This window comes from Pteropus medius, unplaced genomic scaffold (genome assembly GCF_902729225.1).
Source record: "Pteropus medius unplaced genomic scaffold, Ma_sr-lr_union100, whole genome shotgun sequence".
NCBI classification, from domain to species: domain Eukaryota; kingdom Metazoa; phylum Chordata; class Mammalia; order Chiroptera; family Pteropodidae; genus Pteropus; species Pteropus medius.
The window spans coordinates 733,180-755,167 of NW_024349125.1; the positions used below are offsets into that span (position 1 = coordinate 733,180).

At 32.9% G+C, this 21,988-nt stretch overlaps 1 protein-coding gene across 5 annotated transcripts in view; it reads right to left on the reverse strand.

The window, feature by feature from the left end:
* Positions 1–21,988, reverse strand: part of ERCC6L2 (ERCC excision repair 6 like 2) — a 117,774-nt gene that overhangs the window by 64,081 nt on the left and 31,705 nt on the right. For 3 of the 5 annotated variants that reach the window (XM_039880458.1, XM_039880456.1, XM_039880454.1), the window contains exons 4-10: positions 20,059–20,252; positions 17,733–17,894; positions 17,112–17,319; positions 8,279–8,419; positions 7,165–7,278; positions 6,760–6,879; positions 511–582 (exon numbers count right to left, since the gene is read on the reverse strand). In XM_039880458.1, coding sequence (XP_039736392.1) covers positions 511–582; positions 6,760–6,879; positions 7,165–7,278; positions 8,279–8,419; positions 17,112–17,319; positions 17,733–17,894; positions 20,059–20,252 — 1,011 coding nt within the window. The remainder of the gene's footprint in view (positions 1–510; positions 583–6,759; positions 6,880–7,164; positions 7,279–8,278; positions 8,420–17,111; positions 17,320–17,732; positions 17,895–20,058; positions 20,253–21,988) is intronic. The other 2 variants (XM_039880455.1, XM_039880457.1) reach the window with 2 other exon arrangements.

Sequence of the window (21,988 nt, forward strand, 5' to 3'; positions counted from 1 at the left end):
GTTTAATAAGCTTCATTCCATTATAAAAATAAAATTTACTAAGTATTAAATACTGCTGCTCACAATTTCTTATAATTACAAGAGCAATATTTTTCTGACTTCTGACCCATATATTCCATTATCCTGAAACTGACTTTAACATTCAGCAACCTTTCTTTCTTTCTTTTTTTTTTAATCAATCTTTCAGGGAAAAAAAAAGCAATCTTTAATTTTTAAAATTAAAACCAAATAAAAAGTATTGGCCAAATAATTTATGTAAATATATTTCATTTATTTTGTGGTATTTTCTACATTCTAAATACTCTTAAATGTCTTAAAGAACATTTTAATTATCAACAAAAACATCAACAGATATAACTGATATAATTGAGATTTAAAAGTTGCCTACCTCTCTATCATTTCCTATGATATATATAAGAAAATGTGGCTGAATGCTGTTAGGTCTCTTAGGCTTTATGCTTCAGGAATGAAGACTAGGCCAATCAAGAATACACTTCAGATGAAACTCACCTTGGTAGAAAAGGAGAAAAGAAGAACTTTATCATTGTTTTTCCTGCAATGATTTAAAAGCTGCTCAAGGACCTGGAAATCAACCACAGAACATCAGTGAACTGGTTCTAAGAGTACACTTTGTACATATAAAGATCACTTGAGAATTTCTTAAAAAGTATTTTTATATAATATAACCTCAGTCACTTTTCCTAATTCCTTTCATTTTTGGCAAGTTAGAGAAATAAAGTATTAGATATTATGTGTTATTCATCATCATATTGTCAATAATGAGGTAAAGTTCCCAAAGACTTTTATTTCATCTCATCTGGTTTTAATAAAAAAAAAGCATTTTAGATTATGAGATGCATTTAAATGGATTAATTTAATTTCCAAAATACACTTTCTTTATACCTACAAGATGTTCAGAAACTAAATTACAGAGCAGCATTCCCTTTAGGAAGTATCTAAATTTTCTCTAGATAGACTTAATGAAATACGTTTAATTACATCTAGGTTCTAAAAGTCTTGATATTTATTTTCTTAAAATAATCAGTCAGATATATACCTCTTCTCATTTTCTCCTCTCTGTTTCTCTATTTACAGTAAGCCCTGACTTCCAGATTTGAATTTGACCTCAAAATGCCAATAATCTGCCCCTATACACAATGCTTTCAGGGAGGAAGCAAATAATCCAAAGCCTGTGTATAATAGTTATACCATTATTTTTAAAACAAGAATTTCCACATCTGGCAATGACAGTTCCAGAACACTGTGGAAAAGCAACCCACGAAAGAAAAAAAAGGAGTTTAATGTATGAACTCTAAGGTTTTTCGGAACTACGCAATAAAACAAGAAATTTAATTTATTCAATGATACAATTTAAAATTTTAAATAAAAAATTTATATTCAATATAACACTCTTTTAATATTTGAGCAAGAGATGACATTGTACTAACTCTGAACCTGACCATCCAATCCCTCAAAAAACAGCTGTGGAGTTTTATAAAAATCTACTCAGATAATCAATCAAATGGTGAATAAAAATGTCACAGATCTGGTAAACATTATTTTAATACTTAGAGAACATATAAAGTAGTTTTACTGGCATTAGCTTTTTTTTTTTACAAAATAAATGATTCTACATGAAATATGTACATTTTAATTTCATACAATACATTAACTTTTTAAAATTAATACTTTATTTTTTAGAGCAATTTTAGATTTACAGAAAAATTAAGTAAATAGGTTTCCTCTTCCCTCACTCCCACACCTCCCCTGCAGCTTCTTCTATTATTAATATCTTGTTTTAGGGTGGAGCATTTGTAACAACCGATGAATGAATACTGATAAATTATTATTAACTTAAGTCTATAGTTCACATTAGGGTTCACTCATTGTGTTGTACAGTTCTATGGGTTTTGACAAATGTATAATGACTTGTATCCACCATTACATCATACAGAATAATTTCACTGCCCTAAAATTTCCCTGTGTTCCACCTATTCCTCCCTCCCTGCAAACGCCTGGCAACCACTGATCATTTTACTGTCTATAGTTTTGCCTTCTCATTAGTGTCATGTAGTTGGAATTATACAGTATGTAGCCCTTTCAGGCTGGCTTCTTTCACTTAGCAATATGCATTTAAGGTACCTCCATGTCTTTTCATAGCTTGACAGTTCATTTCTTTCTATTGTTGAATAGTATTCCATTGTCTAGACATTTACCCATTCACCTTTTGAAGGATATTTTGATTGCTTCCAAGTTTAAGCAATTATGAATAAAGTTGCTATAAACATCTGTACACAAGCTCTTATTGGACATGTTTTTAACTCATTTGAGTAAATACTAATGAACACGATTGCTGGATCTTATGGTAAGGGTATAATTAGCTTTATGAGAAACTGCCAAACTGTCTTCCAAAGTGGCTGTACCATTTGGCATTCTCATCAGCAATGAATGAGAGTTCCTATTGCTCCACATCTTTTTCAGCATTTGGTGTTGTCAGTATTTTGGGTTTAGTCATTCAAACAGGTGTTCAGAAGTATCTCACTGTTGTTTTAATTTGAAATTCCCTAATGACATATGATGTTGAGCATCTTTTCATCTGCTTATTTGCCATCTGTATATCTTCTTGGTGAAGCATCTGTTCAGACCTTTTGCCCAGTTTTAAATTGGATTGTCTTCTTATTGTTGAGATTTAAGAGTTTTTATATATTTTAGATAATAGTCCCTTATTGTTTTGCAAATACTTTTTCCCAGTCTATGGCTTGTCTTTTCATTCTCTCAAAGACATTAATATTTTAATTCAAGGATATACTGCACAGAAATCCACTCTGTTTGGAATGGTATTATACCTACTGCATTTTCAGGTATTCTTGAATATCTAAAAATGAAAAGAGTAGTAAGAAAAATGTATGTTTTTGGACTGGAAGTCTCTATTAGGCTAAGTTATAGACTTATTAACAAAATGAATAACTATGAACTAAAATCCCTCACTAGAAATGTCAGAAATAACAGAGTAGGCACTATACTTTAGAGTTTTAACAATACAGACTCAATGTTTTATCACTCATATGTCTTTCACAGAACAGGGCAATTCACCTGAAAAGGAACCCTAAATTTGAGGATATTCACAGCTAAGGAATCTTGGGTCTAACTTTACTCAAATTAGTCAGGACTAGAGATTAACATGACTCTTGTATGATTCCAGCAGCATTAAGTTGGGTTTCCTAGTCTTTTTCCCCACCCCCACAGTAGGTCACTCACTCTGTGGCATTTCCCAAGAGAAAGAAAAATGAGGACTTTTATCTTGATGCTTAAGAGAAAGAGCTAGAGTTCATGGGTGTAGCTTTGAGGCTATGAAGGGCACAGCGGGTATTATGCTCACAAATAAATTGCACATGCAGGCTAATCTATAAGAGAAACAGAACTAGGATCTTTTATCACCAGAATTAAAGAAGTACATGCAACTTCGAGTTCTTAACCCCGCAGGCAATCATTCCATAATAAGCCTGTAGATTTCGAATTACTAAGTCACCCCATGATGCTGCTAACTATACTGACGAAACACAGTCTTAAAAATATATCCCTAGTTTATGACTATCAGTCTTTGGTTTGTTGGTGCTCTCTCACAAATCAAGTAAATTATGTGCTTTCTTCACATATAAAGGCAGCCAACCTCCTACCACAATTTATGCTTGCTTTTTACCCTTCTAAAAATCATAATAAAAAATAAATCTAATAATTATCTTAATCGGATGCTAACAGTATGTTTTAAATCATACATTTAATGGATATGTAAGAATATAAAATGCAGAGTTATAAACTTTCATTTAATTTCAAGAGTGGTAACTTTTTAGTGAAGAGTCACAATGGATAAAATTTAAATGAATAGCAATGGATAATGCAGTTTTCAAGGAGGCTATGATTTTTGGAAATATTCTATTGGCTTAAATTATGGGATAATAAGTGCTCTTTTCTAAATTAATTGGGCTTTTTACATTTTTAAATTTAAAAATAATTAAATAAAAGTCAATAAAATGACAAAAATATATTTACTATTTTTAGGAATTATTATTAGATTTGCAATATTTGTTGTGATAATAAACAGAATATTATCACTAGATTAAACTCATTTATTTTTAAAATTCACAACATTCAACAAAGTGGGCATAGAGGGAATATAATATAATAAAGGTTACATTCTCAATGGTAAAAAACTGAAAGCTTGTCCTCTGAGATCAGGAACAAGATAAGAATGCTTACTATTGTCGCTTTTATTCAACATAGTATGGGAAGTCCTAGTCAGAGTCATTACGCAAGAAAAAGAAACAAAAGACATCCAAATCAGAAAAAAGAAGTAAAATTGCCTCTCTTTGCAGATTACATAACATTGCGCATAGGAAAACTCTGAAGACTCTACCAAAAAATTGTTAGAATAAACAAATTCAGTAAAGTTGCAGGATACAAAACCAAAATACAAAAATCAGTTACATTTCTATATACTACTAAGGAACTATCAGAAAAAGAAATTAAGAAACACAATCCCATTTACAATTACATCAAAAAGAATAAAGTACCTAGGGATAAATTTAACTGTGGAGATGAAAGACCTGTAGACTGAAAACTCTAAAACGATGCAAGAAATTGAAGGAGACATGAATGGAAAGATATTCTGTGCTCATAGAACATCTCATTTAACATCTCATATTAAAAGAATGAATATTGTTAAATGTCCATACTACCCAAAGGAATCTATATGTTCAATGCAATCCTTCTCAAAATTCCAATGGCATTTTTCACAGAAATAGAATAAACAATCCTAAAGCTTGTATGGAACCCTAAAGGGCTCTGAATAGTCATAGCAATCTTGAAAAAGAACAGAGCTGAAGGCATCACAATTTCTGATTTCAAAACCATATTACAATAATCAAAACAGTATGGAATTGGCATAAAAACAGGCTCACAGATCAACGGAACAGAATAGAGAGCCCAGAAATAAAACCACTCATATATGGTCCATTAATTTACAACAAAGGAAGCAAGAATATAAAATGGGAAAGGACAGTCTCTTCAATAAATGGTGTTGGAAAAACTAGACAGCCACGAGCAAAAGAATGAAACTGATCTCAAAAAGATACATGCACCTCTGTGTTCAATGCAGCATTATTTACAATAGCCAAGACATAGAAACAATGTAAGGGTCCACTGATGGATGAATGGATAAAGATCTGGTATACAATATTATTTATCAATAAAAAAGCAAAGAAGGAAATCCTGCCATTTGAGACAACATGGATAAACATTGAAGGAATTACGCAAAATGAAATAAATCAGACAGAGAAAGACAAATACTATATGGTCTCACTTATATGTGGAAGCTAAAAAAAGAAAAAAAGAAAAAAAAAGAAAACACCCAAACTCATAGGTACAGAGAACAGGTTAGTGGTGGAGGCAGTATGTGGCGGAGGGGAGGTGAAATGGGCAAAGGTAGCCAAAAGGTACAAACTTCTAGGTATAAGATAAATAACTTCTGGGGATGTAATGTATAGCATGGTGACAGTAGTTACCAATACCATATTCTATATTTGAAAGTTGCTAAGAGAGCAGATCATAAAAGTTCTCACAAGAAAAAAAAATCATAACTGTGAGGTGATGGATGTCAACTAAACTTATATAATTAATTCACAATATATACATATGTTAAATCGTTATGTTGTATACCTGAACTAATACAATGTTATATGTCAATTATATCTCAATACAAATATATACTTGCAAGTTTTTAAGGTAATTTTCCTAGCTTTTAGTTTATATCATTGAATTTAGAGGTCCAAGCAAACTAAACTATAGTGAGCTTATGTAGATTAACTGCTATAACTATTTCCAGGATTTTAAAGGAAAAAAAAACCTACTTTGAATTACTTCCTTTTTCCTTTTTATTTTTTGCCAAGAGAAACAGCATAATTTTTGTAATTAAAAGATAAAGTTGGAAATAGTTCTGTAAAAATCTTTCCATAAATAAAAGATTCTTGATAGTTATTAAGGGGTCAAACAAACAAATTCTTCTACAAGGAGGCTAGAAGATGTCAGCATTTCATGCAGCTGTGACAGGCAATGCCCAGAGGTCTGGGTCATAGTTGGAGAACTAGCTTTACTTTTCACACTCCTCCCTCAGCAATACATCACCAAGAGCAGCACCTACAGATCAGTTTTCCAGTGTACAGCAAATGCTCCCTTGCCACAAATGAGAAAATTTAGTGATCACAATCTAAGTTGGCAAGTAAAAACAAAAGGAAGCAAATTCAGTCTAAACATAGAGGTCTTGAAAACTCTTTGATAGAGGTCTCATTGAGAATTTATAGAGAATGCTTCAAAAAGTTCATGTATCTAATTCTGAGCCCTTACCTATCTTCACCTTCCTGTTTGGTATCAGCATTTTTACTTCTGGTAGATTATCTCCTTAAACATTTGAAGACAAATTATTATACGTGTGGCAACAGTATATGTTTTTAAGAAGGCATAAATCCAATACATCAACAGGAAAGTCTGAAGTATACTTGATGTACTTTTAATTGAGAACCCATGGGATACAGTATTCACAGTGAGCTAATAAGTACAGATACAACTATACCAGTTGTCTTTGGCCACCCCCTCTTCTGAATGATGGAGCATCTGTTCTGATTAATTGGTATCCCTGACATACCATTTGATAAATATTTTGTACATCATCCTTATGTGTATACAACCTAAAAGAAGAACAGTTACCTTCATTTTTCCACTGTATTTTGGGTCAGAAAGTGTTTGAAAGGCTGCATCTTTGCTTTTCTGCACATAATCTGGGAATCTGGAAAATACCTGATCACATATCCTTTTGATAATCATTTCCTTAAGGGAAAGAGGTAGAAGAAAAGAAATATCAACTCATTTAAACTTGTATAAATTGAATATAAAATTTAAAAAAGAGTTATTTTAAGCTTAAATTTTCTCACTTTGATTAAAAATTTAAGTGTATATACTTTGACACCTAAATTTAAAAAAATGAGCAAGTCAGTTTCCTCTTAAATGTCATACAAAAATAACTTAAGGATATTTGGCTAGGAAATTTTCTACCAAATATAAAATATTTCTACCATACAGCACGAAAAAAGAATTTTAAAAGCCAAATCAAACCTGTTGTTTGGAGGTACTAGCAGCTTGCAGTAGCGCGACGTGGTTAGCTACCTTCTGAAGAACTGCAAGGTAACTGAAATACAAGGTTTTCACCGTTTCACCACGTGAATTGGTCTGTAACCAGAAAAATTCAGTAAATAAAGATGAAAAAGGGACTAACATGGCTATGTAACTATTTACATCACAAAACATATCACAATATTATTTATTATCGGGTTACTATTGGCATAATACATTCTGATGTATGGAACAGTTTATGAGAAATATCCATAGACCACAAAAATATTCATGAATTGCTAATGTGGAATTATACTTTTGGTGAAGTATAATACAGTGATGTTTTTAATAAAAGAGAGGAGAAAGTCTTCATTCTAGAAAGTATTTATTCTCTAGTATTTATTATCTAGAAAGTATGATACACAGTGACAGAAGTGCTGCCATAGAGGTTCCTGGTAATAAAACTGCTTTTGTTTACATTACGAGGCTTCCTATGAATCTGGGCTATTACAAAAAAAAGTGAAATGGTTAAAACAGCAAAATAAATGAGAGATAGAATAAATTTTGATCTATATAAATATTTATTTAGGGTCCTTCTATATACAAAGTTATGTGACAGATAACTTGATAAAAAAATAGAGGTAAAAAAAGGCAAATAGATAGAAGGTAAAAATTTTTTCTAAATAAAAATAATATTGTATACAGTTTCTATTAAAATAATATTATATCCCATATCAGAATAATATTTTAAGTCTGCTATGAAAGAGTAAGTTTATTATCAGTAGATAATGAGAGACTTGCTAAAAATGAATGAAATTTTAAGATAAAAGTGGGATACTTCCCAATAAAAGCTGAAATGGAGGATATCAAATTGAAGTTATTTTCAAAAACAAGTTTTTCGAAGATATTTGAATAGTGTATTTCACTATGATACTATTTGATACTGAAATATATTTTTTAATTCAAAAATATTTTTGAAAGTTATCCCTTTTTAGTAACTTATAGCTTCTAAAGTTAAAGAACTATCTGAGAAAAACTTTATCGGCTACTTACTCTGACAACAGAATAGAGTACTATATAATGAAAACAAGACAGAAAGATATACTGAAATGCTTGCCTTATAACAACAATTTCTCCTTTTTCGGCCACTACTGCAGGTACAAGGCTCAGAAGATTGAAGTATCAAAGTCACATCTTCTGTTTCTAATACTGTTTGATAGACAGCTTTCTGAAAATCTGTCAGAGAACAATACACTATCTGCCAAGAAAAATATAGGCAATTACTAGTATCTTTTTTTATAACATTAATAATCACAATGCACATAAGAGTTCATAGATTGTAATAGTGAAAACTACTCACAAACTTATTTATTTTTCTTCTAAGTACATTATTATGACAATGGCTCCCATTGCTCCTATATTCTTTGCCAGCACCCTACCCAAACTAAAAAAATTATAACTTTATTTCCAAATAAATCTGTTTGTTTTAAATTAAGAGGAATCAAAATATGAAAAAAAGTTATGTAATTTCCTTATATATTTCTCAAAAATTGTGTCTTTTCAGTGTTCCACGCTTTTAGTCTATCATGCAAATAAATGATTAAATTTTAGGTCAAATAAAAAACTAGGGATTCTAGGAAACATGGCAGAGTGAGAGACATCCCCAGATCTCTCCCCTTGAAACAATAATAAGCTGAACATTTAAAATTCAACAAAAAACACCTAAATTGCACACCAGCATGTCTGAGCATGGAATCTGCATATAAGAGCTACCATAGGTCAGAACCCTGGGTGTCGGGCAGCGGACTAGGAGAAATAAAGAAGCTGCCTCTCCCAGCCGCCAGAGCTCCCTGTAGGAGGAGGGGTAAGGGAGAAGATGCAAGGACTTCCCTGAACAGCCCTGCCTGGGAGTGCTATGAGTTCCAGGAAGCTGGCAGCAGGGCCCAGTCATCAGGGCAGAAAACAGAGAAGTGGGATGGAACCGCAAAGAAACAACAGTTGATTTTTACCAGCTGCAGTTGCAAAACCAAGGCTGAGCCACAGCCCCCAACTCCTAATCCAGAGGGCCCCTACCCCATACCCTCCAAGACCGAGCACCGTGGAGCCCCAGGGGAATCTGAGCAAATGCTATTGAAACTGTCGCTGACAATGACAAGGGCTGAAACTGAGGGTAGCAAGCATGATTAAATATCTACAAGAAAATAAAAAAGGCATTATTAAGGCTTTATATACAGCAGGGATCCAAGAGGCTTGAGACGCCACCTACTGGAAACCAAAAGAAAAGCGCCTTCCTTGCAACAGGCTAAAGAGAGACCTTTACATAATAAATCTTCCTTTTGGAAAAACAACAGAATACACTTCCATTAATTCCCAGGAGGAGAAATAGTCCATTAGAAACCATGAACAATCAAGGTCACAAGGTATCTCAGGAAGAAAGAGAAAAATGACAGAGAATTCAGGATGGTACTTCTGAAAAAAAAACGAGTTCCGAAACAAGTCATATCAACAACTTCAGGAATTGAAAAAACAACTAGATGAGCAGAGCAAGGTGACTGAAACCCTCAAAAAGAATGGAATAGATCTTCTGGAGATAAAAAACACACTACAAGAGTTGAAAAATAAAATAGCAAGCTTGGGAAATAGAGTCAACCAAATGGAGGAAAGAATCAGTGATATCAAAGACAGAAATCTAGAAATAAATCAGAAACCAAAGAATGAAAAATAATGAAAGAGAAATACACTAACTAGCTGATACCATGAGGAGAGGAAACATAAGAATAATGGGCATTATCAAAGGCGAGAAAAAGAAGCAGGGACTAGAAAACATTTTCAGACAAAAGTGGATGAGAATTTCCCAAATCTAAGGAATGAGCTGGAGCTTGGAATTCAAGAAGTCAACAGAACACTCAATTATCTGAACCCAAAAAGGCCTTCACCAAGACACATTGTGTTAAAGTTATCAAAAATCAACAACAAAGACTAAATTCTCAGGGCAGCCAGGGAGAAGAAAATGGTTACTTATAAAGGAAAACTCATTAGATTATCCTTGGACTTCTCAGCACAACTCTTACAAGTCAGATAAGAATGGAATCAAATATTTAAACTATTAAGTGAAAGGAAAGACTAGCCTAGAATAATGTATCCAGCTAAGCTCTCCTTTAGATATGAAATAGAAATTAAGACCTTTCCAGACACAAAAATTGAGGGAATTCTCCAATATAAGGTCTGCACTACAGGAAATACTGAAAGGGGTCAGTTTACCTGAAACAAAATGACAAAAAAAGAAAATACATAATTAGGAGTCAAGTGACTATTAAGCAAATAGAAGCACAGGAGTGCAACCCTAACTAAGATCAGGGCATTATAAACTTAAACAATAAGAAGAGAATTGCTATAGCAAGATAGTAATGAACATTCAGCATACATAGGGACAAATTGAGATAACAATGACTGAAAGGGAGTGGGGGTTCAAAGATCCAAATTTGCAAAGGAGAATGGAGAAAAAGCACACACGTGTATGTATATGTGTGTATATGTATATATATATATATATATATATATATATATATATATATATATATATATATGACTGTATATATATATAATTATCCTTTTCATATTCATAATGATAACCACACACCAAAGATTCAGAACTGAAGTATGTAACATAAAACAAGAAGAACCAGAGGAAAAACCCACAAAAGTCAACCAAAATAAAGAAAACTGAAACACAGGAACAAGAAAGCAATGGAAACACCGAGCTACCAGAAAGCAAAAGATAAAATGGCTGTTAAGAAAAGCTCATATTTCAATGATCACCCTAAATGTAAATGGACTGAACTCACCAATAAAAAGGCACAGAGTTGTAGAATGGATCAAAAAACAAAACCCAACCATATGCTACCTTCAGGAGACACATCTCAGCTCAAAGACAAATACAGACACAAAGTGAAAGAGTGGAAAATGATATTTCAAGTGAATGGCATTCACAGAAAAATGGGAGTAGTGGTACTAATATCAGGTGAAATAGACTTCAAAATAAAAAAAGTAAAGAAAGATACTAAGGGACACTACTTAATTATAAAGAGAATTATGCCCCAAGAAGATATAACATGCTCCCAATCAGGGAGCCCCGAAATATTTAAAGCAATTACTAACAGAACTAAATGGAGAAAAAGATCAAAACACTATTGTAGTAGGAGACCTAAATACCCCACTGTCGGATATGGACAGATCATCCAAATAGAAAATCAATAAGGAAATAACATCCTTATATGACACATTGGACCAACTGGACATAACTGACACTTACAGAGCCTTCTATCCGAAAACAGCTGCTTATACATTCTTCTCTAGTGCACATGGAACATTCTCAAGAATCGACCAGATACTGGGACGCAGAGATAGCCTCAACAAATATATGAGGGTTGAAATCATACCAACCATATTTTCTGATCATAATGTTTTGAAACTAGAGATCAACTGTATAAAGAAAGAAGGAAGAACCACAAATATATAGAGATTAAACAACATGCTACTGAAGAATAACTGGGTCAGAGAAGATATAAAAAGAGAGATCAAGAGATACATAGAAACGAATGATAATGATAGTACAACATATCAAAACTTTTGGGACATGGCAAAAGCAGTCATAGCAGGAAAGTTCATATCATTACAGGCCTATCTCCAAAAACAAGAATGAGCCCAAATAAACAACCTAATGCTTCATCTTAAAAAACTAGAAAAGGAAGAACAAATGAGGCCTAAAGTTAGCAGAAGGAAAGAAATAATCAAAATTAGAGCAGAAATAAATAAAATTGAAAACAACAACAACAACAAATAAAATAGAAAAAATAAATGCAACGAAGAGCTGGTTCTTTGAGAAAGTTAATGATATTGACAAACCCCTGGCTAGACTCACTAAAGAAAAAAGACAAAGGACACAACTAAACAAAATCAGGGACGAAAGAGGGGAAATTACAACTTACACCACAGAAATACAAAGGATCATACAAGAATACTATGGAAAGGTATATAACACCAAATTTAATAACCTAGAAGAAATGGACTAGTACTTAGAAAAATACAATCGTCCTAGACTGAATCAAGAAGAACTGGAAAATCTAAATAGACTGATCAGCAGTATGGAAATTGAAACAATCATCAAAAACCTACCAAAAAGAAAAAGTCCAGGACCAGATGGCTTCACCAGTGAGTTCTACCAAACATTCAAAGAAGACTTAATACCTATTCTCCTCAAACTCTTCCAAAAAACTGAGAGGAGGCAATGCTTCCCAACTCATTTTTTGAGACCAATATTACTCTGATACCAAAACTTGTTAAAGATAATACAAAAAAAGAAGAAAACTACAGACCAATATCTCTCATGAACACAGACGCAAAAATCCTAAAGAAGATACTAGTGAACCGAATACAGCAACATATTAAAAAGATTATACACAGCGATCAAGTGGGCTTCATCCCAGGGGCACAGGGATGGTTCAACATACGTGAATCGATCAATGTGATACACCACATAAACATATTAGAAAATGAGAATTATATGATCATATCAATAGACGCAGAAAATGCCTTCGACAAGATACAGCATCCATTTATGATCAAAACAAGAAAATCGGTATAGTAGGGAAAGTACCTTAACATAATAAAGTCCATATATTGCAAACCCTCAGCCAATATTATACTTAATGGTGAAAAACTAAAAACCTTCCTTCTAAGATCAGGAACAAGGCGAGGCTGTCCATTATCACCACTCTTATTCAAAATAACATTGGAGGTCCTAGTGAGTGCAATCGGACAAGAGAAAGATATAAAAGGCATCCAAATAGGAAACAAAGAAGTCAAACTGTCATTATTTGCTGATGACATGATTCTCTATATATAAAACCTTAAAGACTTCACAAGAACACTACTAGAAACAATAAGCGAATACAGTAAAGTTTCTGGATACAAAATCAACGTTCAAAATTCCGTAGCATTCCTTTACTCTAACAATGAAGTGTCAGAAAAAGAAGTAGAAAAAATAATTCCTTTTGCAATTGCAACAAAAATAATAAAATACCTAGGAATAAATCTAATGAAACATGTGAAGGACCTATATAATGAAAACTATAAGACCCTATTAAAAGAAATTGAAGAAGATACTAAGAAATGGAAAGATATTCCGTGTTCTTAGGTTAGAAGAATCAACAAAAACATACAGTGGAGAAAGGAAAGTCTGTTCAATAAATGGTGCTGGGAAAACTGGAAAGCCACCTGCAAAAGAGTGAGACTAGACTATTGTCTATCGCCACACACCAAAATTAACTCAAAATGGATTAAGGACCTGAATATAAGAAGACCCGAAACAATAAAATGCATAAAAGAAAACATAAATAAAAGAAAACTCAAGGACCTTAGCCTTAAAGAGGATTTTATGAATTTGACCTCAAAGGCAAGGGAAGTAAAAGCTAAAATAAATTAATTAGACTACATCAAACCAAAAAGCATCTGCTCAGCAAAAGAAATCATTAAGAAGGTAAAGAGAGAATCATCTGAATGGGAAAATATATTTGCAACCTACACCTCCGATAAGGGCCTAATATCCAAAATATACAAAGAACTCATACAACTCAATAACAACAAAAAAACCAAATGATCCAATCAAAAAATGGGCAGAGGACCTGAACAGACACTTCTCCCTAGAGAACATATAAATGACGAACAACTATATGAAAAGATGCTAAACATCACTAGCTATTAGGGAAATGCAAATCAAAACCACAATGAGATACCATCTCACACCTGTTAGAATAGCTATTATTAACAGGACAAGTAATAACTAATGTTGGAGAGGATGCAGAGAAAAAGGAACCCTTATATGCTTCTGGTGGGAATGAAAATTGGTATAGACACTATGGAAAACAGTATAGAGGTTCCTCAAAAAACTAAGAATTGATCTACCATATGATCTAGCAATCCCTCTACAGGGTATTTACCCCAAAGACTTGAAAACCCATATCCAAAAAGATATTTGCACACCGATGTTCATTATTCCTAGTGGCCAGGACATGGAAGGAACCAAAGTGTCCTACAATAGATGATTGGTTAAAGAAGCTGTAGTACATATATACAATGGAATATTACTCAGCCATAAGAAGAGATGAAATACTGCCATTTACAACAACATGGATGCATCTTGAAATAATCATACTAAGTGAAATGAGCCAGACAGAAAGTTGAAAATCACATGATATCACTTATATGTGGAATATAAACCTAAAAGCAACAAATAAACAGGAGAAACAAACAGAGACTCATGGACATGGACTATAGACTCGTGGTTACCAGAGGGTAAGGGGTAGAGGAGGAGGGGGAAGGTAGACAGGGTAAAGGGAGTCAAATATAAGGGGGTAAGGGGAAGGCGAAGTGGGTAAAGAGGATCAAATATATGGTAGCTGAAGGAAACTGGACTTTGGGTGGTAAACACAATAGAATATACAGATGTCAAAATATAAGGTACACCTGAAAATTATATAATTGTATTAACCAATGTTACCCCCAATAAACTTAATTTTAAAAAAACTAGATAAGAAAAATAGAAGATTTTAGAATTGTGATATGACTTGTAATTACTGAATTTCTTGGAAAACTTAGAAAAATATCAAAAACTTCATATTACTGAAAACAAGATAAAGTATTTGTATTTAATATCTTTCTATAAATTCCTAAGTTCAGTAATGACAAGAATTAAATACACATAAAAGAAACTATAAATTGCTATTTCGTACGCAAATTTAAAGAGATAAGAAAATATGATAAAATAGTGCCATAAGTTACGAGGGATACAATTTACATTTCTAGTAGCTCTGGAAATTGGTAAAATTGTTCTAGCTATAGCTGCATGTAAGTAGGGTCAAAAAACTAAATATACTCATAACAGGACTTTGAGGACTATGAATGACAGGAAACAGCTATCTATTCTATTTATAAATATTTATCTGTATATCACTACAACTGAATATTACTGCCCCCAAAAAGAGACAAATTTGTGCATCCAAACAAATACAGAGAAGTCTATATAAAACAATGCTGGATTTAAAAAAACTAATAATGAAGCAATGAACATGTGAGTTCAGATATCTCTATGAGAATAATTTTATTTCCTTTGGATATATACTCAGAAGTGGGATTGCTAGACCATATGATAGTCTTATTTTAAATTTTTTGAGGAACTGCCAAACTGTTTTCCATAGTAGCTCTATCAATTTACATTCCCAACTGTACACAAGGGTTTATTTTTCTTCATACCATCACCAACACTTGTTATCTCTTGTCTTTTTGACAATTGCCATTCTGACAAGTGTGAGGTCATACCTCCTTGTGGTTCTGATTTGCATTTCCCTGATGATTAGTGATACTGAACATTCTGTCATATACTTGTTGGCCATTTGTATGTCTTCTTTAGAAAAATGTCCTTTTATATCCTCTGCTGATTCTTTAATCAGATTATTATTATTATTATTCTTGCTATTGAGTTGCATACATCCTTTATATACTTTGGATATTAATGCACAGAAATAAAATGCCATTGGAGTTTTGATAGGGATTGCATTGAATCCACAGATGGTTTTGGATGAACAATTTAACAATATTAATTCTTCCAACCCATGAACATGGGATATCTTTGCATTTATTTGTGTCTTCAACTTCTTTCATTAATGTCTTATACTTTTCAGTGTTTAGGTCTTTTACCTCCTTAGTTAAATTTATTTTATTGTTGAGTGTTATTAAAACATGTAGTAACATTTACTGAACACTTCTTAAATGTCACACTTTTCAAAGCAATCATGTGAGGCAGACACTGTTATCATCATTCCCATGTAACAGACAAAGAAATCAAGGTTTGAGAAACTTAGTGAATTGCAAGGTCTGAAAACTCATTAGTTGAGGAGCCAGGATTCAAACTATGGTATTTGATTTTAGAGCCCAAGCTCTAAACTTCTACTGTAACTCTCTCTTCCTATTTTTATGATTTGTTTTCCTACTAGGTAGACAACTAAATAATATACAATAAATTGCAAAAACATTTTTTAAAAGTGGGAATTCATGAAGTTTTCCAATTAAATAATATCTGCTTTAGATCAAAAAGTCAAATGTTATATCAATTTCCCCAACTTGCATATCAGTATCATATTTTCCTTTCAAATCTACCTTTTTAAAATAATAATCAATAGGCTATCTTAAGACTAGAGGACATTTGATAGAATTGCCCTTATTTGGGTCAACATTAGTTAGATTTAGTTCACAGTAATTTATAGAACCTTTATTTCATTGTTTGAGCTAGAAGAACCAGGAGACTGGAAACTAAAGAAGAGAATCACTATGTTAAAAACAAAAAAATCCTTTTAAGGTCAACTCCTCAAATTTTCTTAAACAATTAATAGAATTTCATTGTAATTTTCTTACAAAGTTATAAAAGTAAGTTAGTTATATCACTGCAAATACCATTCTACAAGAAACAAATCTATAATAATAAAAAGCTTTTAATCACACTGGTTCCATAGCTAGAATTAAAGTACCAAAGAATACACTGAGTTGTAAATAGTACAGTGTAGGAAGGATAAAATGTGAACAGAAAACACATCAGGAAGAGTTCTTCTTTCTTCATGGAAGAAGAATTATATCAAAGGTCTTTTTGTTCTAAAATAAGAGAAATGAGTTTAATGTATACTAACAGCAAACCTATTAGCTAACAGGTTAGTAAAGTTAATACTAACCTCAATTAATGTTTTCTGAAGTTCGGCATATAATTTTTTTAACACTGAGTAAAAGGCAAAAAAAACCAAAAACCTATATTCATAAAATACCACAGGAGATATATTTCCTATTAAAAATAATTTCTTTCAGGAAAAAAATAAAAGACAACAAGAAATTATTGCTATTCTTACCCGGTCTTCCTTCTTAGGCAACTGATCCTTGATTAGTGTCTTGGTACGCCTGAGAAACCATCCAGACATCTTCTTTGCAAGCTTTTGCATAGCTTTTCGGCCAGTAGCTAGTTCTCTTTTTGTTGCTGTGTGTCTCTGACCATGTTCTACTGGGTCAGAAAACTGCTTCTTGAAGTGGATCCTGCTACCTAAAAGTCCTGGCACAGCCCTTCATAAAGGCAATAAAAAGAAGTTAGGGCTTTATTAAATTATCTAAAAAGAAAAACATTGGCTTTTTTTTTTTTTTGCTTCTGAGAAATACACTGTTGCTTCTTTGTTAATGACAACAATAACAAAAGGCAAGTAAACAGAACATTCTCTATGACAGTTTCAGTAAATAATTATGAAATGATGACAGAATTGGTAAAATAGTTCAGATATTTACTTCATGGACCAAGACTAATGTATAAAGACAGATTTTCATGAGACTTTCTATTTTATATACTATGTTTGAGATCAAACACTTCTGTTAAGACAAAAAAATGTGTTTTCCCCCCCCCGGAAACTAATAATTAGCAAAGTAACATTAAATTAAAGATATACTAAATAATTTTCAAAAAAATAAAAAGTGTTTTCACTCACCAGTCCATAACACACCACAGTTCTTTCATGTTATTCTGAAGAATGGTTCCAGTGAGGCCAATGCGAACATTACATTTTAAAGCTTTCATAACTTCTGTTACTCTAGCCTTTGGATTCTTGATTCTATGAGCTTCATCCACAATGACAGCTGACCATTCCAAACTATTAAGTGAGAAAAAAGGGAGAAGTTGAGAAAACTTTCTTTTCTTAGCCTATTTAATTTTCAGAAAGCAGCTTTCTCTACCAAAGTTTTAGAGATTTTTCCCTCTTTACTCTTTGATGATTCCATAGGATTCTCACCTAGTTAAATGACAACCCATGGAAAGAAAACGTGTATAGAGACAAAAGGGTATATAGAGAGATTCTGTTTAATGATGGTGGAATAAAAAAACTCATTTAAACATCACTAATGACAAAAAAAATTTTAAAGTAATAAGCCATTGAAATAAATATAAAATATATGAAGCAAAGCTTGCAATGTTAAATCTGAATGGAAAAAAATCAATACGAACTCATGATTTTAAAAGAAGATTTATATAGTTGTCTGCTAAAAAGGTTTAGATTGATTGTTACCCCAGAAGAAATAAGCACCCACAGCAGGCAACCCACTAAAATGAACCAGAGCCCTAAGGAGAAATGGTTGATTTCAGGTGTGCTGCAGGGAAAATACTGAAGAGCCAGAAAGCACAGATGTATCCAAAGATAAATAGAGGCAGTCCAAAGGACAGAGGATCCAGGCTAATCAGAAAATTTGAGCATTACCAAGAGTGACTATAACTGAGTACAAAACATTTAACAAATAAAAACCTAGGGAGGAGTTCTAAGAAAGAAAATTAATTTAGATTCTCACCTCTGAGGAGAACCAAAATATGTCTTTGGGATATTGACTTTCAGCTGGTTATTAAGAAACAAGACTCTGAAAGAACCTCTGACCCTCCCACTTCCTGTCTAAAGGAATTCAAATTTTTAAAAAAGCTTCAGGAAGGGAACCTTAGCATATTCATTTTAGTGTAGTCACCTTTGCACATACAATCAAGTGCGGCAGACAGGGAGGATCCACGCAAAACTCTGTTCTCTAAATTCTCTTTTGTGTCCCACTGTTTCTGGGTCACTCAGCAAGAATTTGTTCACCATGTTTGCTCTTTTTCATCTACCTGTAAATTGCCTGCTTTCCATTTCAAATCCCAGATCCCTGCCCCTTTCTTCCTTTGTCCAAAGTGGCATTGAAACTTCAACTGCCCAATGGGTCTTCAGGTCTCATATCTTATAACACCCTTGAATGTACATCCATTATAAATTTTGGACATTTTCTCCATACGCTGTCTCATGTCAATTTGATTATTAGCCCAGCTAGAAAAACTTAGAAGGTGGGAGTAAAAGTATTTTTTGTGCCCTCACATCTCACAAAAATTAACTCAAAATCATCAGAACTAAACATAAGAGCTAAAATTATTAAACTTCTAAAATATAGGAAAAATCTTGTGACTCAGAGCTAGGCATACATTTCTTAGAAATGACACCAAAAGCAAGGTTAGTGAAAAAAATTTTGATAAGTTGGACTTGATTCAAGTTAAAAACTTGCTCTTCCAAAGGCACCGTTAAGAAAATGCAAAGACATGCTACAGACTGGGAGAAAATATATGCAAATCTTAATCTGATAAAAACTTGCATATAGAATATTTGAAAAACTATTACAACTCAATACAAACTTAAACAATCCAATTTAAAAGCTGAGTAAAAGATTTTAATAGACATTTCACCAATGAAGATATACAAATGGCAAATAAGCACATGAAAAGGTTATCAACATTATTAGTCATTAGTCATTGGAGAAATGCAAATAAAAACCACAAGATACCACTATAAATCTATTTGAATGACTATAATCAAAAAAGACTGACACTATCAAGTGTTGATAGGATGTAGGGAAACGGGAACAGTGCTTCTCAATATGTATATGTATTTTTTCTCCTTTTACATTCACAACACTCGCATAATTAAAATCATTCGTGAAAAATCACTGTTTTAGTCTTGAGGCACCATATGCATAAAAGGTTGTACATAAGATTTAGGACAAGTCTTATTCTTTAACAGGCACTTTTTGGAGAAGTATAGAGGAAACAGAATAAGAAACTGTGGGAAATCTGGTGTAGGTTTTTTCTTCTTAGAAAATAAGTTAATTATTCTAGACTATATCAATAATTCTGAAAGGAAATTAAATCATATGAGAGAATATCGAGAGCTTTTAAAAAAATCACAATATAAAGGGAAAATCAGAATTGATGTAAGAGAATATTAACACAATCATTCCTATTATTGCCATTACCTGTTAAGGTCATCCAGACATAAGCGCAGTGTTTCATAAGTTGTTAGAGCAATTTCACATTTCCTCTGCTTTACACGAATCAGTTCATTATCTTTTTTGTTACCATGTAAAATAGTGACTCTGAAATATCCCCAGGTGTCCAATTCATCTCTCCAGTTGTAGAGGACAGAAAGAGGAGCAACTATTAAGAACATCTAAAAGAAGAAGAAAAAAAAATTCTGATATATTCTGAAAAAATCAAAAAGAATCCTAAAGTAAAATCCAGAATATCAACAGCTTTTTTCTTTAATTTTTGACTCTGTAGTTAACAACAATAAATTAAAGGAGAAACTGGATTTATCTGAAAATAGAAGACTATCAAAATATACTTAATTGTTTACTTAGCTTTTTATTAGGACAAAATACTTTGTTCAAAGGAACAGCTATTTTTTTATTCCCCCTCCCCAAAAGCAGTTCAGAGACAAGAGAGAAATAATTTTCCAAAATGGAGAAAATAGTATAAGGATCCCTATAACAACTTCAAGAGCCAAGTGGGTAATATAAATATGCAAAACAGGCAGGTATTTTTCTTAAAATATACAGTCTTCTAGAGCTTTCTTTTCTTTTCATTTCTGTAGTCCATTTCCTCTCTCACCCCACCTCAGATACTGTCAGTTGAAGACCTGGAAAAGTCACTGGAAAAATCAAAGAAATTAGAAGAAAACCTCCGCCTCTCTTACCATTTCAGGCATACCTCATTTTATTGCACTTCGCTTTACTTCATTTTCCACATGTTGCTTTTTTACAAATTGAAGGCAAGGCCCTCCACCAGCAATAAAATTACGACTTGCTTTATTGTGATACTCACTTTATTGCAATGGTCTGGAACCAAGCCCTCGATATCTCTGAGGTGTGCCTGTGTATCAATAACCTACCTATATTTATTTCTATATATTCTGCCCTCCCACAGTTACCATGAATGAATTGTTCTAGTCCTTATCTAAAGACAAATCCTGAATACATTCAGTAGCTTCTACCACTTCTTGACAACTTAAAAACAATGCTAGAGAAATTGCCCATGATCTTCCCTACATGATTAACTTTCCTTTTTTAATTGATGACATCCATCCACAAGTAAATATGTTCTAACATTTCCCAGGGTTACAAAACAGTACCAAAAAATCTCTTTTTAAACCATACATCTCTCTCTAGCTTTCCCTCGTTATTTAACTTCCTTTATAACAATGAGCCTCAAGAGTTATCAACACTTATTGTTTCTACTGACTTTCTTCTTGTTTCTCTTGAACTCATGTAAATGAGACTTCTGACCAAACCCTCCAGCAAAGCAGTCCTTTTCAGAATTAAAACATATCTCTGTTTAGTCTTCACATGAGTGATTTGGAGTTCCACTGACCTTTTCCGTACTACCCCTAAATCCTGCTGTCATCAATCATTTTAATTTTGGAATGTTTTTATTTATTGCTGTTCTCACTACTACTGAGCTATTATATTTAATAGGGTTATAAGTAAGTTTCTTTTCTAAAGTTTTATACTTGTCTTACTTGGTACTGATGAAATAATTAAATACACTAAAAATTTTCAGTTTAACAACAACAAAAAAATACACTATTCCTCTAAATCCTTCTCTCTCTTCTGTGAAATATTTCAGCTAGGCCATTTGTCAGCTATAAAATGTCAAATCTGTGACTGTTTTGGAAAGAGAAAGAAGAAAAAGAACAGAAGATTAAGCTACTGAATGTAAGAGTTCCTTTTCCCCACCCTGTCACCAAGGTCAGAAACCCGGGTATTGGGCGGTAGACTGGGAGAAATAAAGAAGCTGCCTCTCGCAGCCACCAGAGCTCCCTGCAGGAGGAGGGTGAAGGTGTGGGAACTTCCCTAAACAGCCCTGTCTGGGACTGCTGTGAGCAACCCACACTGGGTGAAAGGGCCC